Below are 19,912 nucleotides of genomic sequence, written 5' to 3' on the forward strand. Positions count from 1 at the left end.
GTATACGAACGTAGATTATTACTGCTGGTTGGTTTGGTATGAGAGAAAAATATTATTCTAGTTAAAAATTTATGATCATTTACGGCCAAACGAACACACGCTGATAGTGTACACAACTGTACGTAAGGCGCTCCTCATGGTGCAGCGGTGCAGCTACGTATGGTCTGCCAAAATTTATTCCGGTGCAGACTGCAGAGACGGTCCTCGCATGTTTAAATTTGTATCGAGTGATTGACCCCACACGCTACCATGCACAGTACCATCATTACATTTAATTCCTGCAACATGCCTACCTCCTCCTCCTCCTCCTCCTCCTCCCTGCGTCTGCGTGTATATAAATATTTGTGCAGATGCGTCCTATTTTTATTTTTGTTTATTTGGTGCTTGCATTGCTTCTCCGTGTCCTCTATCTGCCCTCCATCTCTTTATTATAACTTCTCTCTGTGTCTCTTCTTCATGTCTATCGCCATACAATTTATCTCACACAGCACACTTTCTCTCTGCCCTCCATCTCTTTGTTATAACTTCTCTCTGTGTCTCTGTGCTTGCTAGCTAGTGCAGTGTCTCCTTTCTTTCTCTCTGCTGCCTCATCAAACAACAGTCAAGAGCTAGCGAGGCCGGGTTCGCTAGCTTGAGAGTCGATCTCGATCGTAGGCAAAGGCAAAACGATCGCCGGCGGCGAGGAGACGATGATGGTGGATAGCATGGACGCGGCGAGGATCATAGACTACTTCAAGGGCAAGTGCATCCTCGTCACCGGCTCAACAGGCTTTCTTGGAAAGAGTATGTGTAGCTTCTATACCTATATATACAAGTCATTAAGTGTGTACTGTATCTTTGCAGATGTAATCGAAGAAGTAGTAGTAGATATATATAGTTCGCTTGCTCGTATCTGGATTATAAGTCATGGCAGCCAATAAATAGTATTTTTTTCTCACACTAAACCAGTTAACAGTACTTTCAGCCATGGTTTATAAGTCAAACCAGCCCAAACCAACAGGGTGATAGCTTCTTCCGCCTTTTGTTGGATAGTAGTAGTAATGATTTATTAGTTTGTTGTTGCACATATTTACCATGATACTAGAAATGGGGCGCGGCGAGCCTGCCCTGGACACCTCCTCTAGATTTGGACCAGTATTGCAATGGATAGCAGAACATAGAAATATACCAGGAAGACAGTTGATAGTTCACTATTCATACCTAAATGAAAGCACAGAGGATCACATTGAAATGAATTTCAGAACTATGTAATATGCTCTTTGAGGGAGTATAAATGTTTTATTCCTTAACAAAGAGAAAGGATTGTTCAGATAATGATATATTATTGAGGTGCAACTTTATTTGTTTATATAAAAGCCTTTGTTCCGATGTCTTGGAGAACCTGCAATTAGCCATGTATGTGAATTGGAAAATGAAAAGGAAGAGCCACATGTGAAACAACCTGCACCATTTCCAGATTACAAGGTATGATTGTAATTTATGAGCGTGAGGCGTAGACACCGGTAAAGAGTTAAAATTTCTGGTCCGAGGCAGAAGAATATGCTCCTAAGTTTCTATCATAATCTTTTTTTACGAAGAATAAAATATAATTACTTCGGGAGTATAAAAGATTTACACCGCCGCGCCTTCCCTTTTGATTAGGTCAGTGGCAATATGAATATAGGTGTAGTGATGAGAAACTCAGCAATTTTTTATTTATTTTATGATTTTTATGTATTTTTGAGACTTTATCATCATGAAGATATAATTTTATTTACCCCTAAAAAGCATAGATAAAAGTTTATATGAAAATTTTCTTACTAAAACATGCCATATTATGGATGCACTGCATAATTCTACTCAGTGAGGATTTCAGATCAACTTGATTTTCTAATTTACAATTTTTCTATGATTTACTATACAATTTTAAAGTTTTAGCTATTTTTTTAAAAGAGATAATCAAAGGTGGCTTGAATGTTGATTTGAGTAAAATCTGAGGAGGTTTTCGCAAAAATTGTTGAGAGGGTCTCTGAAGCATAGGTTGATTTTCGATAAAGGGAAGGTCTTGTTTGCAAAAAACCATTAGCCCATCCGATCTAGACTGCGGTTTGATTTCGAAATAATCTGAGGTGTTTTTTGAAAAATATACTAAGAGGGCCTCTAGCGCGTGAGTTGATTTTCGAAAAATAGAAGGTTTTTTTTTGGCAAAATGACCACTGCTCGCCCGATCTGTATTGTCCGTGCGCTCGATCGAACGGCCTCAAAAAGCAGGCTACATGGCCACACTGCCTGGTCCTCTTTTAGGTGCAGGATTTCTGTAAGAAGATGTGCATGTAACATATCTACATCCATTCATGATGTAGTTCTTGTGGAGAAGATATTGCGGGTGCAGCCTGATGTCCACAAGATTTACCTTATTGTACGTGCGATCGACGAGCCATCTGCAAAGCAGCGCGTCCAGCAAGAGGTAAATAGCTAGTCGTCTTCATTTTTAACCTGCATGCACACTCATCATCCTCTTCGTTAACGATGTGTCTATTACTGCTAGCTAGTATAGTTGCCATCGCGTTCTTCAATCCTGCTTAATTAAGTTATGTCTCCATTAATTGTTATTAGTGATGCGCAGTGCTCCCTTTATTCCTTAATAACTTAAGAAACGAGTGTACGTACGTTAATTTATTGCTACAGTGTGTTCAATAGTGTGCACGTCGTTGTCATGCAATTGTGACTGCTTTGTTCAAACAGTTGCATTGCATTCAATGCATGAGGACGGAAAGGTTACATACAGTGACATATGTTGCTTGCATACGGCCGGTAACGATCCCTTTTATTTCCCAACCGGCCGCGACCTAGCCGTGTCTTAAAAACCAGTTTTTGCTTTTAGGTTCTAAAATCTGGATTCTCAACAAAAATCGGTGATGGTGTTTGGATCTCAAGTTTCTAAAATCTAGATTATGAGCAAAAATCGGTGAAGGTGTTTGATCTCAAGTTTTTAAGAATCTAATTTTATTTATTGCTCTATGGGTTACAAAAAAAATGGTAAAAACTGGATATCAACAGTTTTATGGTTTTTAAGAATTTGACAAAAATTGATAGCAAATACCGGTTTGTTTGATCCCACCTAACTCCTAAAAGCTACTCCCTCTGTCCCGATATGTATGTCGTTTTGGCACATCATTAAAGTGTCTAGGTGACAGAATTTTCACTGCATCTGGACACAGCAAGCGTCCTGGTGAGTGGAATCTTTACTGGACTTCATTGATGGCTGGAGCGACTCTAAAAACAGGACAGAGGGAGTAGATTCTTAAAAACTGCCAAAAGCGTCAAGTGCTTGAATCTCCTACTCCATAATACTGCTATATAATCCATCCGAGCAATGAATTAATATAAGGGAAACATCATGAGCCGCGTCCGTTCCATTGTGCATCGAGATCGATCCTATTGATGATCGAGATGCATGCATGGTCTCGGGATGCATGCATATGCATGTCGCATCACGTTGGGTGTTTGGAACTGCTCCGCCTCACGTTATTTAGCTAAATAGTCTCAGCTCTACGTAATATATTTATAGAAAAAAGATAAAGTTACCAGAGCAACTAAAAATACTTCACATACTTCAATTTTTCGTGGAGATAGAGTTATTGGAGCGGTCCCAGTCACCCCACCCCGTAGAGCAAGGCAAGGCACGATGAAGCATTTTGTCAGTTGCCCATGCCGCGCGCGGGGAGGACTGACCGGCCGGCCGAGGGTGGCAGTAATTGCGACGGATCAGCCGGCCGGCGGCGGCAGCTGGAGCGGACGGATCGGGGCTAGTAGTAGTAGCTACTAGCTGCATGCCTGCATGCTCCGTACGTACCTTCTCCTTCATGGCGCCACACCTACTCCGGCGGCTAGCTAGCTAGTCCGGCAGGCTCCAAGCAATGCATGTCTGGATCTGACTTCTCTTGCGCGCGGCCGGCAGGCTCCAAGCAATGCATGTCTGGATCTGACTTCTCTTGCGCGCGGCCGGCATGCAGTAGTCCAGCGGCACTTTAATTTTGCCTGTCCTAGCACTAGCAGTCATCTTCATCTTGCCATAGCCTATTGCTAGATCAGTGCACAAAAGCCAGTCAAGTAGTACTGCCCCGCTGGCGCTGGGTAATTAAAGCTAGCAGTTTTTTTAGCTTAACTTTATTGGTAAAGCTAAAATCATTTTGATAAAATATTTAGCTAAACAATTTCTGATCATGAATGGCTGAGAGCCTTGAGAGACGAAAAATGCTCAGAGAGCTGATAAAAACTTGTTTTCCAGCTTCACGCGCACCAACACGTACACCTCCTATAAATACTCCTACATCTTTTAAAGAGCTTCGGGTAAGTAAGAAGCTGCTGAGAGTTTGCCTGTTTAGTAAAAACGGTGTGCTCCTCCAGGAGCTGGAGAAGAGCCACCTTTTTACTGATTCCTGATTAAAGATTCCTGATTGCTGCTTAAAGATTCCCGACTGCTGATGTACTGTAACTACGGTACTTGCTGCAGTGTTTTGACCAACTAAAATTTAGTTAGCTAAATTTAACCGCTAAGGATTCAAACAATCCACCTAAGACCAGCTAAAGTTTAGCTACTTCAACTTAGCTAACCCACTAAAGTTTAACTGATTCTATTAGCCGGAGGATCCAAACACCTCGGTCCTATTCGTTTCGCGGATAAGCTAGGCTGAAAAACACTATTCGTTGATTTGTTATGAGAGAAAAACATTGTACCATGATAAGTTTAAGCGAATAGGGCTAGCTTAGCTTAGAGAACTTTTAGCCGGCTAAAATTTAGCTTAGCGCGTGTTTAGTTGGATCCCAAAATCCCAAAAAGTGCTACAGTACCTATCACATCGAATGTTTGCGGCCCGTGTATGGAGCATTAAATGTAGATGAAAAAAAAACTAATTGTACAGTTTGGTGGGAAATTACGAGACAAACGTTTTAAGCCTAATTAGTCCATGTTTGAACACTAATTGCCAAATAAAAACGAAAGTGCTACAGTATCCCCAAATTCCAACTTCCTAGAACTAAACACAGCCTTATACTGGCTGCTACAGTGCTGCAGCAATCAGGAGTATTGAATGAGCCATATGCAGGCTAGTTGGTGTTGGTGACGTACTGTTTGCGTAAATGAGAATTCATTTCTTTTCTTGACTTGCTATGCTTCCTTCCTGCCTCTAAATGGTCGTGGTCCACCTCGCTCTACCCACATTATGCATACGACAACAACCTCCAATAATTCATCGATCAATTAGGTAAAAGTAAAAAAAAAAACATACTAGCAGAGTAGCAGTACTGTACTGGAACAGAACATACAGTATTTATTTGCTTGTAGTCCTAGCTGGGAGTATACACAGCATGTGTATAACAAGTCATGGGCCATATGAGTGACAATGCTTCTTTTCACCTTGTATCTACTTAGAGATTCTTGTAGTACTCGCTCTGTCCTAAAATTACTGCATATCTTGTTTTTTGCTAAGTCAATTTATTTTAAATCTAACTAGATTTATAGGGGTAATAAATTATTTTTGCGAGCGTGTGTGAGTGGATAGTGTGTGCATGCATGGATCGAATACACACTACGGGTTCGTTCGGTTATTCAGGAAAGTCTTTGGAGCGATTCTTAGTTGGAATGATTCACTAATTCACTAATTTATATAATGTTGATAATAAGCCGGAATAGTTCCGGGCTAACCGAAGGGGCCCTACAGGTGATAGACACGGAGCTGTTCGGCCTGCTGAAAGAGAAGCATGGCAAGGGGTTCCAGCAGTTCGTGGACGAGAAGGTTGTCGCTTTGGCCGGAGACATCATATACGACGGCCTGGGCCTGGAGCCACCCGTGCTGGACGCGCTGGCCAAGGACACCGACGTCATCGTCAACATCGCAGCAACCACCAACTTCTACGAAAGGTGGTGAAGTATATTTGAATAATGCATGAGAAAATTGTTCTCTCTTTTTTGAACGATATTTGAATGTATTTATGAATATTTTGATTTTTTTTTTTGCGAATGGTATATTTTGAACTTTGATGCATATGGATGCAGATATGATGTTTCGCTGGATGTAAACGTTATGGGAGTGAAGCACCTGTGCACGTTCGCCAAGCAGTGCGCCAGGCTCAAGCTGCTCATGCACGTCTCCACTGCGTTCGTCTCGGGCTTCAGGGAGGGCCTGATCCTGGAGAAGCCCATCAAGCCCGGCGATTCGCTGCGCGAGGGCACGTACCTGGACGTGGACACGGAGCTGCGCCTGGTCAAGGAGGTGAAGAAGTCGCTGGCGATGGCGGACGCCACCAGCGACGGCGACGGCGGCGACGCGCACACCGACAAGATGACGGAGCGGAAGGCGATGAAGGAGCTGGGCCTGCAGCGGGCGCGGCACTTCGGGTGGTCCAACACGTACGTGTTCACCAAGGCCATGGGGGAGGTGGTCCTGGGCCAGCAGCTCCGCCGCGGCGGCGGCAGCGGCGACAGCGACATCCCCGTGGTGGTGATGCGGCCCAGCATCATCACCAGCGTCCGGGACGACCCGGTGCCCGGGTGGATGCAGGGCACGCGCACCATCGACAGCATCATCATCGGCTACGCCAAGCAGAACCTGTCGTGCTTCCTCGCCGACCTCGGCCTCGTCATGGACGTCATCCCGGGGGACATGGTGGTCAACGCCATGATGGCCGCCGTGGTGGCGCACTCCGGGGAGAAGGCCGCGCCGCAGTTGGTGTACCATGTCACCTCGTCGCTGCGCAACCCGGCCACCTACGACGTGCTCTACCAGTCTGGACGACGACATTTCTACGATAACCCGCGCGTTGGGAAGGACGGCAGGGTCATCCCCACCAGGGAGATGTACTTCTTCAACACCATCGCTAGGTTCCACCTCTACATGATCCTCACCTACAAGATACCACTAGAGGTACGATACGGTTAGATCGACATGTGTGCCTTGATTTTGCTATCAACTGATATATGATGGTGTTTCCTAAAAAAAAAACTGATATATGATGGTAATACAGATTCTGCACTTGGTGAATCTGCTGCTCTGTGGGCTCTTCTCACGGCTCTACAACGACCTCAACCGCAAGTACAAGTTTGTGATGCATCTCGTTGACGTCTACGGCCCCTTCGCCTTCTTCAAAGGATGGTAAACATACATAATGTTCACATAAAAACTATATATTACCACTCCCTCATTTCATATATAAAAATTGATTCAGCAAATTAAGCTAAGGACCGCGCATCTATATTCTTGAATTAATTAAAAAGAGCTACATTTCTTTTCTTGCGTGATGGTGATGAAGCTTCGATGACATGAACCTGGAGCGGCTGAGGCTGACGATGACGATGAAGACCCCTGAGGATCAAATGTTCAATTTCGACCCTAAGACAGTCGACTGGGACGATTACTTCACCAGAATCCACATCCCTGGTATTCTCAAGTATTTGTGCAAGTGAAGCCTTCTTTCAGTTTGCTGCTTCTTCACCTTCTTCCTATAGAAAATTAATGGCTCCTCTATTTTATGAAAGAAATACCACTGTGTGTTGTACCTGTTCTGTGTGTGGACCGGGTGTTATCAAGGAACAAAATAGTCGGCTAGGTTGATATAGTTGTATTGGAGAGAGAGGCCCCATATCTTAAATAGTGATCATCAGACGTGTGTATGTGTTTGGTGGCAGCCAATAAATCTCTTGATTGCAAACTTGTAATCTGTGTCATCTGTACGTGTCAGTGACAATGAAAAGGATATGTAATATCTATAATATGTAATGGCAGTGACATTGCGAAAGGAAAACTAATCAGATAGTAGGGTTTTCTGATCTGATTGGAAATATAAATCTCTTCCTTGTTCTTTTCCGAATGAAGACCATTCTTGCAGCTATTTTTCACCAAGTTTCTTGTGGAGGTTCCCAATTCTGAAAGGAGATGCACACCATTTCCTTATTTGAACGTTGTTAACTAGGAACCTTCTAATTTTCTAGCTTGTTTCTTTGGCTAAATATTATATTTTCAGATGAGTGTGATCTTTCTCCCTTTTATAAGGCTTATTGCACCAAATTGATCATGGAGGCTCCTAAATTTTGAAGGTTACACACCATACTAACTTACTCTAAGGTTGGTATGCAGCCTCTTTGTAGCTTGTTTGTTTGGTTATGTATATTGAGATGAATGTGATGGAGATCATCTTTAATTCATTTTTTTCCATTTTAGAGGACTTTTTAAAGAGTTGTTCAACGAGGCTCCTAAATTGTGAAAGTTACACATCACCAGTATTATTGCTCTAAGGACATTAATATTTAAGCCTTATAATTAGTGTTTGTTCCAAAGGAATCTGAAAGACTATATGAAGGTGTAGCCATATTTGGTTTACACTAACCTTCTCCACTTATCAAGATGTTTGAATTTTTCTTAACAAAAAATTATATGTGTAGTAACTTTCTTATCAATCCTAAAGTTCTTGTTGAATTGATAAGCTAACATGCATGAAAACCAAATGTCCAAAGGGTGCACACAACCATTTGTCGAAGGCTACTCTCAAAAATTGCTCCTCTAAAAAAATATTAAAGTTACTCATACCAATCATGTTATGCGTCAACCATTGGAGATTACCCTAATGAATAGAGAACAAGTTTAGAAAGTGAACAAGAGAACAACTAAAGGCCAAAAAGTCATCTCCCCCTAAGCCCTATGTAAGGATCATATGACCTTTACATGATCATGTCTTTAGCTTTGGTGATTTAGATGACAACACAAGCCTAGGACTGACATGAATGCTAAAGATATAATAGACAGGTTCTAATAGGTCCTCGGAATGCAAGAGAAGACATCTTTGTAGGCGGCAGATCATTCGATGCAATGTAGAAAAGTTGCACGCTTTGTCCAACGGCTATTCGAGGGGGAATATAAGTTCCAATAGTTTGTCGGATCGGATGTTGTTTGCGTACATTGAGACTGCTAGAAGCTAAGGAAAATGTTTCTACGCTCACCCTTTCAAGTGCATTGAGATCATGTCCAATGTTAGGATAGATACCATAGTTCATCCTTGTGAGTGTTAGACTTTAGATGTTGAGATCTTTGTAAGTAAGGGTTGTTACGCCCATTTATCTTGGTGATCCAGAGTGCTTGAGATTTATGTGTCCCTCTGGTAGGTAGCGAGTCTGAAAGGTCCTAAATGGCTAGAGGGGGTGAATAGCCTATAAAAATTCTCTACAAATACACTAGAAGGGTTAGTAACTTAAATGGTGAAATGCAATTTTGCTCTAGCTCTACAAGGGTTGCAAGCCACCTATACCACAATTCTTGTTCTTTGCAATCTCTTGGCACACACAAATGCTATGTCACTACTCTTACACTAGTGAGCTAGCTAATTACAACTAGATTACCAACTAAGCTACACTAGCTAGTCAACTACCTCTACACAAGATATTTCTAGGAATGTAAATACACGAGGTAGAGAGAGGTATACCGCACGTGGCAAGAGATGATCAATCACAATATGAATCCCAAGGGAGAAATCCAATGCACAAGAGACAATTAATTTTTCTCCCGAGGTTCATGTGCTTGTCGGCATGCTAGTTGAAAGCATCTAGGCCCCTAGTTGGATTTCGGTGATTAATGTCAATACAAGATTACTATGACTAACGTGTGTTTTGCAGAGGCAATTAAGTTAGGTCATGGTAATGGAGATCGATTGGGCAATCGAGGTTGTCATGCCCCTACGATGGAAATCGTTTCGGTTTTCAGAGGATGGACGACAAGGTTAAGGATAACTAGTTCTAAGTGTCGATTGGAGTTGGAGAGACACTTAGAGTAGTTTAGGACTTTGTTTTTCCTTTGGCCGTACTATGAAGGGGGGTATGAACGGGTAGCTTGACCTAGTTGAGTCTAGTGAGTTAGGTGTGGTGCACACTTGTTAAAACTAGCTCTAGGTAGCTCCTATGAATGCCTAAGATCCTTTGGAGCAAACTTCATTCACATATGATCGAGAGTTGAAAGTGAATGGAGGGTCAAACACTGACCGGACGCTGGCTCCGGTGCGACCGGACGCTGGCCGCAGGGTCCGGTCAGTTTGTTTGACTGAGGTGGTTAAGTCTGTTGTGACCGGACGCTGGAGGGTCGTGTGACCGGACGCTGAGAGCTAGCGTCCGGTCGACTCCAGTAAGGGTCCAGACTTGGAAAAGTGTGACCGGACGCGTCCGGTCAGTGCGACCGGACCCTGAGGGTTCAGCGTCCGGTCGAGTCCAGTAAGGTTCCAGTAAGGGTTTTATGCGACCGGACGCGTCCGGTCAGTGCTGACCGGACCCTGCCAGCGTCCGGTCGACTCTTTAATTACTGGTTCGCGGGTAGAACTGACCGGAGCGTCCGGTCATCACGACCGGAGCGTCCGGTCACCCCGCAGAAGCTCATAACGGATAGTTTTTCAGGCTGCCTTATAAATAGAAGCTCCACTCGTGAGTGGAGTAACTTTTGCTCATTCCAACAGCTGAGAAACACGTTTGTGAGTGCCAAGAAGAGCAAGTTCCTAGTGAGGTGTTTGTGATTTGAGAATCCAAGAGAGTAGCCTCACTAGCAAATCAAGAGTAGCCAAGTGTGCATCCATCGTCTCATTAGTCTTCGCGTGGTCAAGTGAGAGTTCGTGCTTGTTACTCTTGGTGATCGCCATCACCTAGACGGCTTGGTGGTGATTGGGAGTTTGGTGTTCACCCGGCGGAGCTTGTGGGTGACCCAACTCAAAGTTGTGAGCGGCTTTGGGTGATTCGCCGCGACGGAGTGTCGAAGAATCAACCCGTAAAGAGCACTTGATCCTTGCGCGGATCAAGGGGGAGCTACACCCTTGCGCGGGTGCTCCAACGAGGACTAGTGGAGAGTGGCGACTCTTCGATACCTCGGCAAAACATCGCCGCGTTCCTTTCTCTCCCTATTTACTTTGAGCACTTACTTTGAGTATTTACTTTAAGCAATTCAATACTTGTTTTACATCCATAGAATTGCTTGCTTGAGTAAGGTTGGAACATAGGTGGTGAGTTCGTTGTGCATTAGTTTGATAGAAACACTTTTCTAGGCACAAGGGGTTAATTGGGCTATCCGTAGGATTTGTTTATTGCAAGAGAATTTCGAATTAGCCCAATTCACCCCCCCTCTTGGGCATCTTGATCCTTTCAATTGGTATCAGAGCCTCGTGCTCACGTTTTTAAGCTTAATCGCTTAGAGCAAGATGTCTCACGGGGATGGTCCTCCTCCTATCTTTGAGGGAGATGATTTTCCATATTGGAAAATCCGCATGGAGGCATACTTAGAAGCTCTAGATGTTGGAATTCTTAGAGCCGCCTCCCAAGGGTTCCCCGCACCTAGGAATGCCGCCCAACTTCAAGGCGATGAAGTAAATTATGAAAAATGGAATGCAAAGGCTCGCAACACCATTTTTAGAGGCCTTTGCAAAGAGGTGTTCAATCGTGTAAGGAACCACAAAGACGCCCATGCACTATGGTCGGACGTTTGTGCGCTCCATGAGGGAACCAAGAGTGAGCGTGAGGAACGCTATCATCTTGTGATTAAAAAGCTAAATTCTTTTGAGATGTTTCCCAAAGAAAGTGCTAATGAGATGTATTCTCGACTAAATGTTCTTGTAGAGGAAGTCAATGGGCTTGGACTTACTCAAATGTCACCATCCGATGTTGTGAGAAGAATCTTGAGTGTCCTCCCCATTGACAAATATGGGCACATTGTGACCGTGCTACATCAAGGTGATCTTTCCACCGCTACACCGACACAAATCTTGGGAAAGATCAATGCTCATGAGATGTACATGCACATCACACCACAAGACGGCTCATCCTCTACAAAGAAGAAAGAGAAGGACTTAGCATTCAAAGCTAGCCAAGACAAGGGCAAAGCAAAACTTGAGTATGAGAGCTCAAGTGATGAAGATGATGAAGAAAGTCTTGCCCTCATGGTGAAGAAGACCACCAAGATGCTAAAAAGGCTAAATAAGAGTGGCATCAAGTTTGATGGCAAGAAGAAGAAGTTCTTCACAAGTTCAAGAAGAAAGCCAATCTCCGAGATGGATTGCTACAATTGTGGCGAACTTGGCCATCTAGCTCATCAATGCACAAAGCCCAAGAAAGACAAGTTCAAGAACAAGGGCAAGAAAGATGATTCAAGTGATGAAGATGAAAAGAAGAAGAACAAGCCATACAAGAAGAGAGATGGCAAAAAGAGGGACTTCTACAAGAAGAAGAAGAGTGGCAAGGCCTACATTGTCGGTGATTGGCTCACGGACATTGATTCATCAAGTGGATCATCCGATGATGAGAGTGACGATGAAAAGGTGGCCGCCATTGCTATTGATCTTGCATCTTCACCACCACCATCGCCATCATCCTCTACACACCTATGCCTTATGGCCAAAGGTGAACGCAAGGTAACTAAGAGTGATGATAGTAGTGATGATGAACATGCTAGTGATGATGATAGTGATAGCGATGATGATGACTCACCTACATATGATGATCTTGTCAAAATACTAAGAAAATATACAAAGATCATTAGAAAGAGTAGAGCTACAAATGAAAAACTTGATGCTAAAAATGATTCACTCTTAGCTAAGTGTGATACATTAGAAAAGACTAATGATGAGCTCAAAGAAACAAATGATTCCATATCATCCAAACTTAAGGAGCTCAAATCTTCTAAGAAAGAGCTTAAAGATAAAAATGATAAACTTGAGTGGGTGCACAATGAGCTTATCACTAGTCACAATAAGCTAAAAGATGAATATACAACTCTAAAGATCAATTATGATACTCTTATTATTGCACAAGAATTCTTACCAAATGAGCCACATGATGCTACTAACCATGTTGTTAAGATTGATATAGCTACCTCATGTGATGATTTAATTGATGAAAGCATTGAGCATGGATCTAGTAGCAAGGGCAAGCAAGTGGTTGAGTGCAATGACTATGATGAGTTTGTCAAGCTCAAGAGTGAAAATGAGAAGCTCATGAAAGATCTTGAAGAGATGAAAAGTCACAACACCATTGTGCTAGAAACTCTTGATCATGACAAAGAGGTGATCCTTGAGAATGAGAAGCTAAAAGAAGAAATCAAGAAACTCAAGGAGGAGAAGAACAATGATATTCTCAAGGAAGAGAATAAGAAGCTCAAGATGGAGAAAGAGCATCTCAAGGTGGGATTGAGCAAGTTTGCTAGAGGCAAGCATCTCCAAAGTGAGCTACTCATGAATACCGTCATGAAGATGGATAGAAGTGGCATTGGATATATGGCAAGTGTAGAGAAGAAGAAGGCTCAAGCTCAACACCAACAATCAAAGCCAAAGCCAAAGCCAAAGAGATGTTTTGAGTGTGGACAAGAAGGCCACTTTGCTCATGAGTGTCAAACTCCACCACCACAACCCTTGCCCAAGCATGCTAGACCCTTTGCCTTCAATGCTCACTACATGCTTAGAAAAGATTCGAGTGGAAAGATGAAAGTCATGTTCTTAGGTCCCCCCAACAAGAGTAGGCCTAAGAAAATTTGGGTGGCTAAGTCACTTGTTGAGAAGGTGAAGGGCCCTCAACAAGCTTGGATCCCTAAAGCTTGAATCTCTTGTGTGTAGGTGAACTACAAGACCGGTGGAAGTCATTGGGTTATTGATAGTGGTTGCACTCAACATATGACCGGTGATCCTCGTATGTTCACCTCACTAGATGAAAAGGTAGATGGACAAGAGAAAATAACATTTGGAGATAATTCAAAGGGCAAGGTTAAAGGATTGGGCAAAGTGGCAATATCAAATGATCATTCCATTTCCAATGTACTCTATGTTGCTTCATTGAGCTTCAACTTGCTATCCGTTGGGCAATTGTGTGATCTTGGATTTCAATGCTTATTCACCGAAAAGGAGGTTGTTGTATCCAAAGTAGATGACAATCAAGTGATATTCAATGGATTTAGATACAACAACTTATATCTAGTTGACTTCACCTCCGAAGATGCAAACTTGAAAACTTGCCTATTCACCAAAACAACACTTGGGTGGTTATGGCATAGAAGACTTGCTCATGTTGGGATGAGCTCACTCAAGAAGCTTATGAAGAATGATTTGGTAAGAGGATTGAAGGATGTGAAGTTTGAGAAGGACAAGCTCTGTAGTGCATGTCAAGCCGGCAAGCAAGTTGCAAACACTCATCCAACCAAAGCTTTCATGTCAACCACAAGAGTGCTAGAACTCCTACACATGGATTTATTTGGACCAACAACATACAAGAGTTTGGGAGGAAATCTCTATTGTCTTGTGATTGTGGATGACTATTCAAGATATACATGGGTGTTCTTCCTTCATGACAAATCCGAAGTTGCATCATGTTTCAAGAAGTTTGCCAAGAGAGCTCAAAATGAATTTGAAGTGAAGCTAAAGAAGATAAGAAGTGACAATGGCAAAGAGTTTGACAACACAAATATAGAAGCTTATTGTGATGAAGTTGGAATCAAACATGAAGTCTCCGCAACCTATACTCCTCAACAAAATGGTGTAGTTGAGAGGAAGAACCGGACTTTGATCACTCTTGCAAGGACAATGCTAGATGAGTACAACACCCCCGAAGCTCTATGGACGGAAGCAATCAACACCGCATGTTATGCATCCAACCGCCTATTTCTTCAAAAGTTCCTTGTCAAGACACCATATGAGTTGCTCAATGGGAAGAAGCCGGACGTCTCCTTCTTTAGGGTGTTTGGTTGCAAGTGCTACATCTACAAGAAGCGGCAACACCTAGGGAAGTTTCAAAGGCGTTGTGATATAGGTTTTCTTGTTGGTTACTCATTGAAGTCCAAAGCATATAGAGTATTTAATCATGCCACCGGCTTGGTTGAAGAAACATATGATGTGGAATTTGATGAATCTAACGGCTCCCAAGGAGCACATGAGAATCTTGATGATGTAGGTGATGAACCATTGAGGGAGGCTATGAAGAACATTCCGGTGGGAGACATCAAGCCAAAAGATGATGAAGATGATGTACAAGTCATTAACCAACCTTCTTCATCAAATGTACCACAAGATGGTGAAAAAGTTGGGAGAGTAGAAAATGAAGATACTCATATCTCCCATGAGCAAATGGTGGTACAAGCACAAGATGTTGATGCTCCACAACCTCCTCCTCAAGTGGTCAATAGAAGAAATACACCTCTCCTACAAGATCATCCACAAGATCTCATCATAGGGAGTCCAACAAAGGGGGTGATGACTCGATCTCAAAAACTTACTTCATTTATTGCTCATCACTCCTTTGTCTCTTGCTATGAGCCTACCAAGGTAGAAGATGCTCTTAAAGATCCGGATTGGATCAATGCCATGCATGAAGAGTTGAACAACTTCACTCGCAATGAAGTTTGGAATCTTGAAGAGCGACCAAAAGATGCAAGAGTCATTGGAACGAAGTGGGTGTTCCGCAACAAGCAAGATGATCAAGGTGTTGTTGTGAGGAACAAGGCAAGACTAGTAGCAAAGGGGTTCTCTCAAGTTGAAGGTTTAGATTTTGGAGAAACCTTTGCACCGGTTGCAAGATTAGAAGCCATCCGTATCCTTCTTGCATATGCATCACATCATGAAATGAAACTATATCAAATGGATGTGAAAAGTGCATTCTTAAATGGCTTTATTAATGAACTAGTCTATGTTGATCAACCTCCCGGGTTTGAAGACCCTAGATATCCTAATCATGTTTATAGGTTGCCCAAGGCACTATATGGGCTTAAGCAAGCCCCAAGAGCTTGGTATGAGCGCCTTCGGGACTTCCTCATTGAGAAGGGCTTCACCATTGGGAAGGTCGACACCACACTATTCACCAAGAAGCTTGATGGGCATATCTTCATTTGTCAAGTATATGTTGATGATATCATCTTTGGATCATCAAATGAAGACTCATGCAAAGAATTTGGTGAATTGATGTCTAAGGAGTTCGAGATGTCAATGATTGGTGAGCTTACATTCTTTCTTGGTTTTCAAGTCAAGCAAATGAAAGAAGGCATCTTCATCTCTCAAGAGAAATACACAAAAGATCTTCTCAAAAGATTCAAGATGGATGAATGTAAGCCAATCAAGACCCCAATGCCTACAAATGGACATCTCGACCTAGATGAGGGAGGTAACTCGGTTGATCAAACTCTCTACCGTTCTATGATTGGTAGCTTGTTATATTTAACCGCATCTAGGCCCGACATCATGTTTAGTGTGTGTATGTGTGCTAGATTTCAAGCTAGTCCTAAGGAAACACATTTAATTGCCGTAAAAAGAATCCTTAGGTATCTTAAGCACACACCAAGCATTGGCCTTTGGTATCCCAAAGGAGCTTTATTTGAATTAATTGGCTATTCCGATTCGGACTACGCCGGATGCAAAGTTGATAGAAAGAGCACATCCGGAGGGTGCCATTTGCTTGGTAGATCTCTTGTGTCTTGGTCCTCCAAGAAACAAAATAGTGTGGCTTTGTCCACCGCCGAAGCGGAATACATTGCCGCGGGTGCTTGTTGTGCACAAATATTATACATGAAACAAACTTTACTAGACTATGGAGTAGTTCTAGAGAAAGTACCTCTTTTGTGCGACAATGAAAGTGCGGTAAAACTTGCAAATAATCCGGTTCAACACTCTCGCACCAAGCATATAGATATCTGCCATCACTTTCTAAGAGATCATGTAGCCAAAAATGATATATCACTAGAAGGTGTAAGATCCGAAGATCAATTAGCGGATATCTTCACTAAACCGCTAGATGAAGCTGCATTTTGTAGATTGCGGAACGAGCTCAATGTACTTGATTTTAGTAACTTCACAAAAAATTGAGCTTGTGTTGTCCCTTGCATTCATTGTAAAATACAACATGTTTAATTTGTGGCAATGCATATAGGGCTTGTCTAACATGGTTAAGATAACCGCCGAAAAGCGTGTGAAGAAGCTTAACCTTGGATCAAACTTGACAAGCAACTAGATTTACTTACAAGCATTACATTTGCATGAATGTTGTTTTGTCGTTTTGTTCCATTTGCCCTCTTGTTGCCTACTTTCTTAAAAAGAATTATAGCCTAAGGCAAAATATTTTGAAAAATATGAGGGTTTGAGAGAGGTCACTCACATCAGTCCCAATTGGTGTTTATTTGGATCTTATTCAAGTTGGGACTTGATTGGGAACAGGTAGCGCGAAGGTATGTTGAAGAATTGCTGAAAAAGGTGCACCGGACGCTGCACCGGACGCTGCTGTCCAGCGTCCGGTCAGTTCACAGGAGGTGAACTGCTGTTGAAGGAGTGACCGGACGCTGCGTCTGTGCGTCCGGTCAGAAAGGGTTCAGCGTCCGGTCGATCGGAGGATGACAAAGTTGTACTGACCGGACCCTGCCTGCGTCCGGTCAAGGACCACCGGACGCGTCCGGTCGCGATTCCAGAGGATTTGGACCTCTCTGGAATCGACCGGACGCTGGGTGGTAGCGTCCGGTCGCTACCACCGGAGCGTCCGGTCAATGGATCTCGCGCGTCTTAAGGACTCTTTTTCCCGTTTCCTTCTCTGTCACGTGTTGGGGGTTATAAATCCGGATCTCCTTTTTCTCTTCTGACCCAACCAGCGCCGCCACCTCCTCGCGCCCTACCTCGCGCACGCGCCGCCGCTGCCTCGCCAAGCCGCGCCGCCGCTGCCTCGCCGGAGCCGCCGCCATAGCCGGTCACTTCGCGTCCGCGCCGTCGTGCCCCGGCCTAGCGCGCCACCGAGCCCCGCGCCGCTGTCCCGCGCCACCGAGCCCCGCGCCGCTGTCCCGCGCCACCGAGCCCCGCGCCGCTGTCCCGTGCCACCATCTGCCCGTCGCAGCCAAGCGCCGCCGAGCTCCGGCCCTGCCTTGCCTCTGCTCAGCACCTCGCCGGTCACCTCGCACCCAAGCTCGCTGCCCCATCGGTGCCGAGGCTGCCAATCTTCGCCACTCTTGCCCGATCCTCTAACTGGTTGGTAAGGCAAAATCTTGTGCTTCAATTTTGATCTCAAATTATGACCTAGATCAAACTCTAATCGCACTGATTCCCCATTGCATTCAGGGCATTTGACATAACCCTAGCCCGGTTCCGAGAATCCCCCGCGTGATATCTTACCTCTTCTCGGTTCGCGTTTCGTCAGGTAGAAAGCCATACGATTCAATTTCGCATCTACATTGCTTTCTCTATTAGGATTTCGCAACTATTAGATATATGGTATTTATTTGTATATCCATCTATTCTATCGTGCAGCGAGTCGGTTCCGTTGTGTTTCGTCTGGCAGTTGGCAGTAAACTCGGAGCCAAGCTCGCGAGTAAGGATCGAGGCCAAGCCTCCAAAGCGGCAGATTGACAGTTGATCTTCATCAGCGACAGTTCACCATCTTGTCAGCTCAGATGGCTCGCACCAAGAATGTTGGTGGTGGCCCAGGCGATGATGATCGGAGGCCCCCGCCTCGTCAGCCAGCCGGATCCAAGGGCAAGTCAACCAAGCAAGTAACATCCAAGAAGCGCAAGTACCCCGACGCCGAGACAGCGAGAGCAGCAGCTGTTGCAGAGGCCGCAGAGCGTGCAGAGAGAGGTGGTACCCGCAGCGGAGTTGTTATTGCAGATCAGCCAGTTTCACCCGCACTCAGAGCTGCGATTGAGGAGGCTGAGCGTCGTCATGGTAGTCCAGCTGGGACTGCCACGTTGGCAGGACGACGGGTTGCCATTGAGGAGGGTCCGTCAGCACAGCAGCAGCCCCCACCAGCAGAGCCTCAGCCAGCCCAGGAGACTCAGGAGAGTCAGGAGACCGAGCCGGCACCTCAGCTACGCCGCTCGAGTCGTACCAGTGCTGCAGTTCCACCGAGGCCAGTGACACGGCGCAGGGGTTCACGTCCTTCACAGGGTCCGCCTCCAGTGGTTCACCTCGACTTGAGGGCCGCTACAGCCAGGCAGGTTCAGCAGCTGCGGTTTGTGGAGTTTGAGGTCTGGTTTCCTCCGAGGAGGGATGAGAGAGCAGCTGAGGGGTTCTACACGCCACTGCATGAGGATTTCTACAATGCATATCTTAACAGTGGGGCAGTGTTCAGATCACAGAGGGTCTGTCAGATAGAGTCCATTGTGGCAGCAGCCGGAGAGGGCATTCGGCAATACTTGTCATATTTGCCAGGACTGTCAGATCTGATTGGACGGACGGGGATATATGTACCATCTTGGGTCCGTCAGTTTTATGCCTCGCTCTATGTTGATCCTCATCACAGATTCATTCACTTTGCCTTCAACGGCAAAGACCATAGAGTGACTAGTGGCAGAGCCAGGGAGATACTGAGACTACAGGAGCAACCTATAAGGATGCATGAGGTTTGCTATGGACAGCAGGGACCTCCCAGGCGTCCCCATGGAGGGTTGGTACCCCCTACAGACTTAGTGCGGCATTGCTTCAAGGAGCCATTTGGTGAGGGGTCGAGCAGGAACCCCAGTGACTTGACTCCTACAGCGAGGATACTAGAGGCCATCATCAGGAGGACACTGCTTCCCAGGTTGGGATACAGGGAGGGCCTGACTCGCTTACAGCTCTGGCTTCTCAATGCTATCATGCAGATGACAGTGTTTGACATCTGGGACCTCCTTCTTTCTGAGATGGAGGATACTATCGCTGAGGGATTCAAGGGTCGCAGGCAGCTTCCCTATGCTCACTGGATCACCTTCCTTATTCGCAGAGTTGTGATGGATAAGCCCCCTGGCATGATGGATGAGTATACAGCTGCCACCACAGAGTTCCCAGCTTACAACCTGTCACAGAGGATCAGACACGCCACTCCTCAGGCACCCAGTCAGCCTAGCCGTCGCCCCGACGTACCAGAGTCTGCAGCTCAGCAGGATGAGATCATCAGAGGGATTGCAGCTACTGAGGAGGCGGAGCTAGA

General features: G+C 44.7%; 1 protein-coding gene across 1 annotated transcript; it reads left to right on the forward strand.

The window, feature by feature from the left end:
• Window positions 1-546: 546 nt before the first annotated feature.
• Window positions 547-7,839, forward strand: LOC136473045 (fatty acyl-CoA reductase 1-like). Its single transcript, XM_066470745.1, has 6 exons — window positions 547-783; window positions 2,343-2,446; window positions 5,703-5,902; window positions 6,038-6,905; window positions 7,006-7,133; window positions 7,291-7,839. The coding sequence occupies exons 1-6, from the start codon at window positions 690-692 to the stop codon at window positions 7,442-7,444; spliced, it is 1,548 nt and encodes a 515-aa protein (XP_066326842.1). The 5' UTR covers window positions 547-689; the 3' UTR covers window positions 7,445-7,839.
• The last annotated feature ends 12,073 nt before the right edge of the window (window positions 7,840-19,912 follow it).

This window comes from Miscanthus floridulus, chromosome 8, assembly GCF_019320115.1.
Source record: "Miscanthus floridulus cultivar M001 chromosome 8, ASM1932011v1, whole genome shotgun sequence".
Taxonomy (NCBI): domain Eukaryota; kingdom Viridiplantae; phylum Streptophyta; class Magnoliopsida; order Poales; family Poaceae; genus Miscanthus; species Miscanthus floridulus.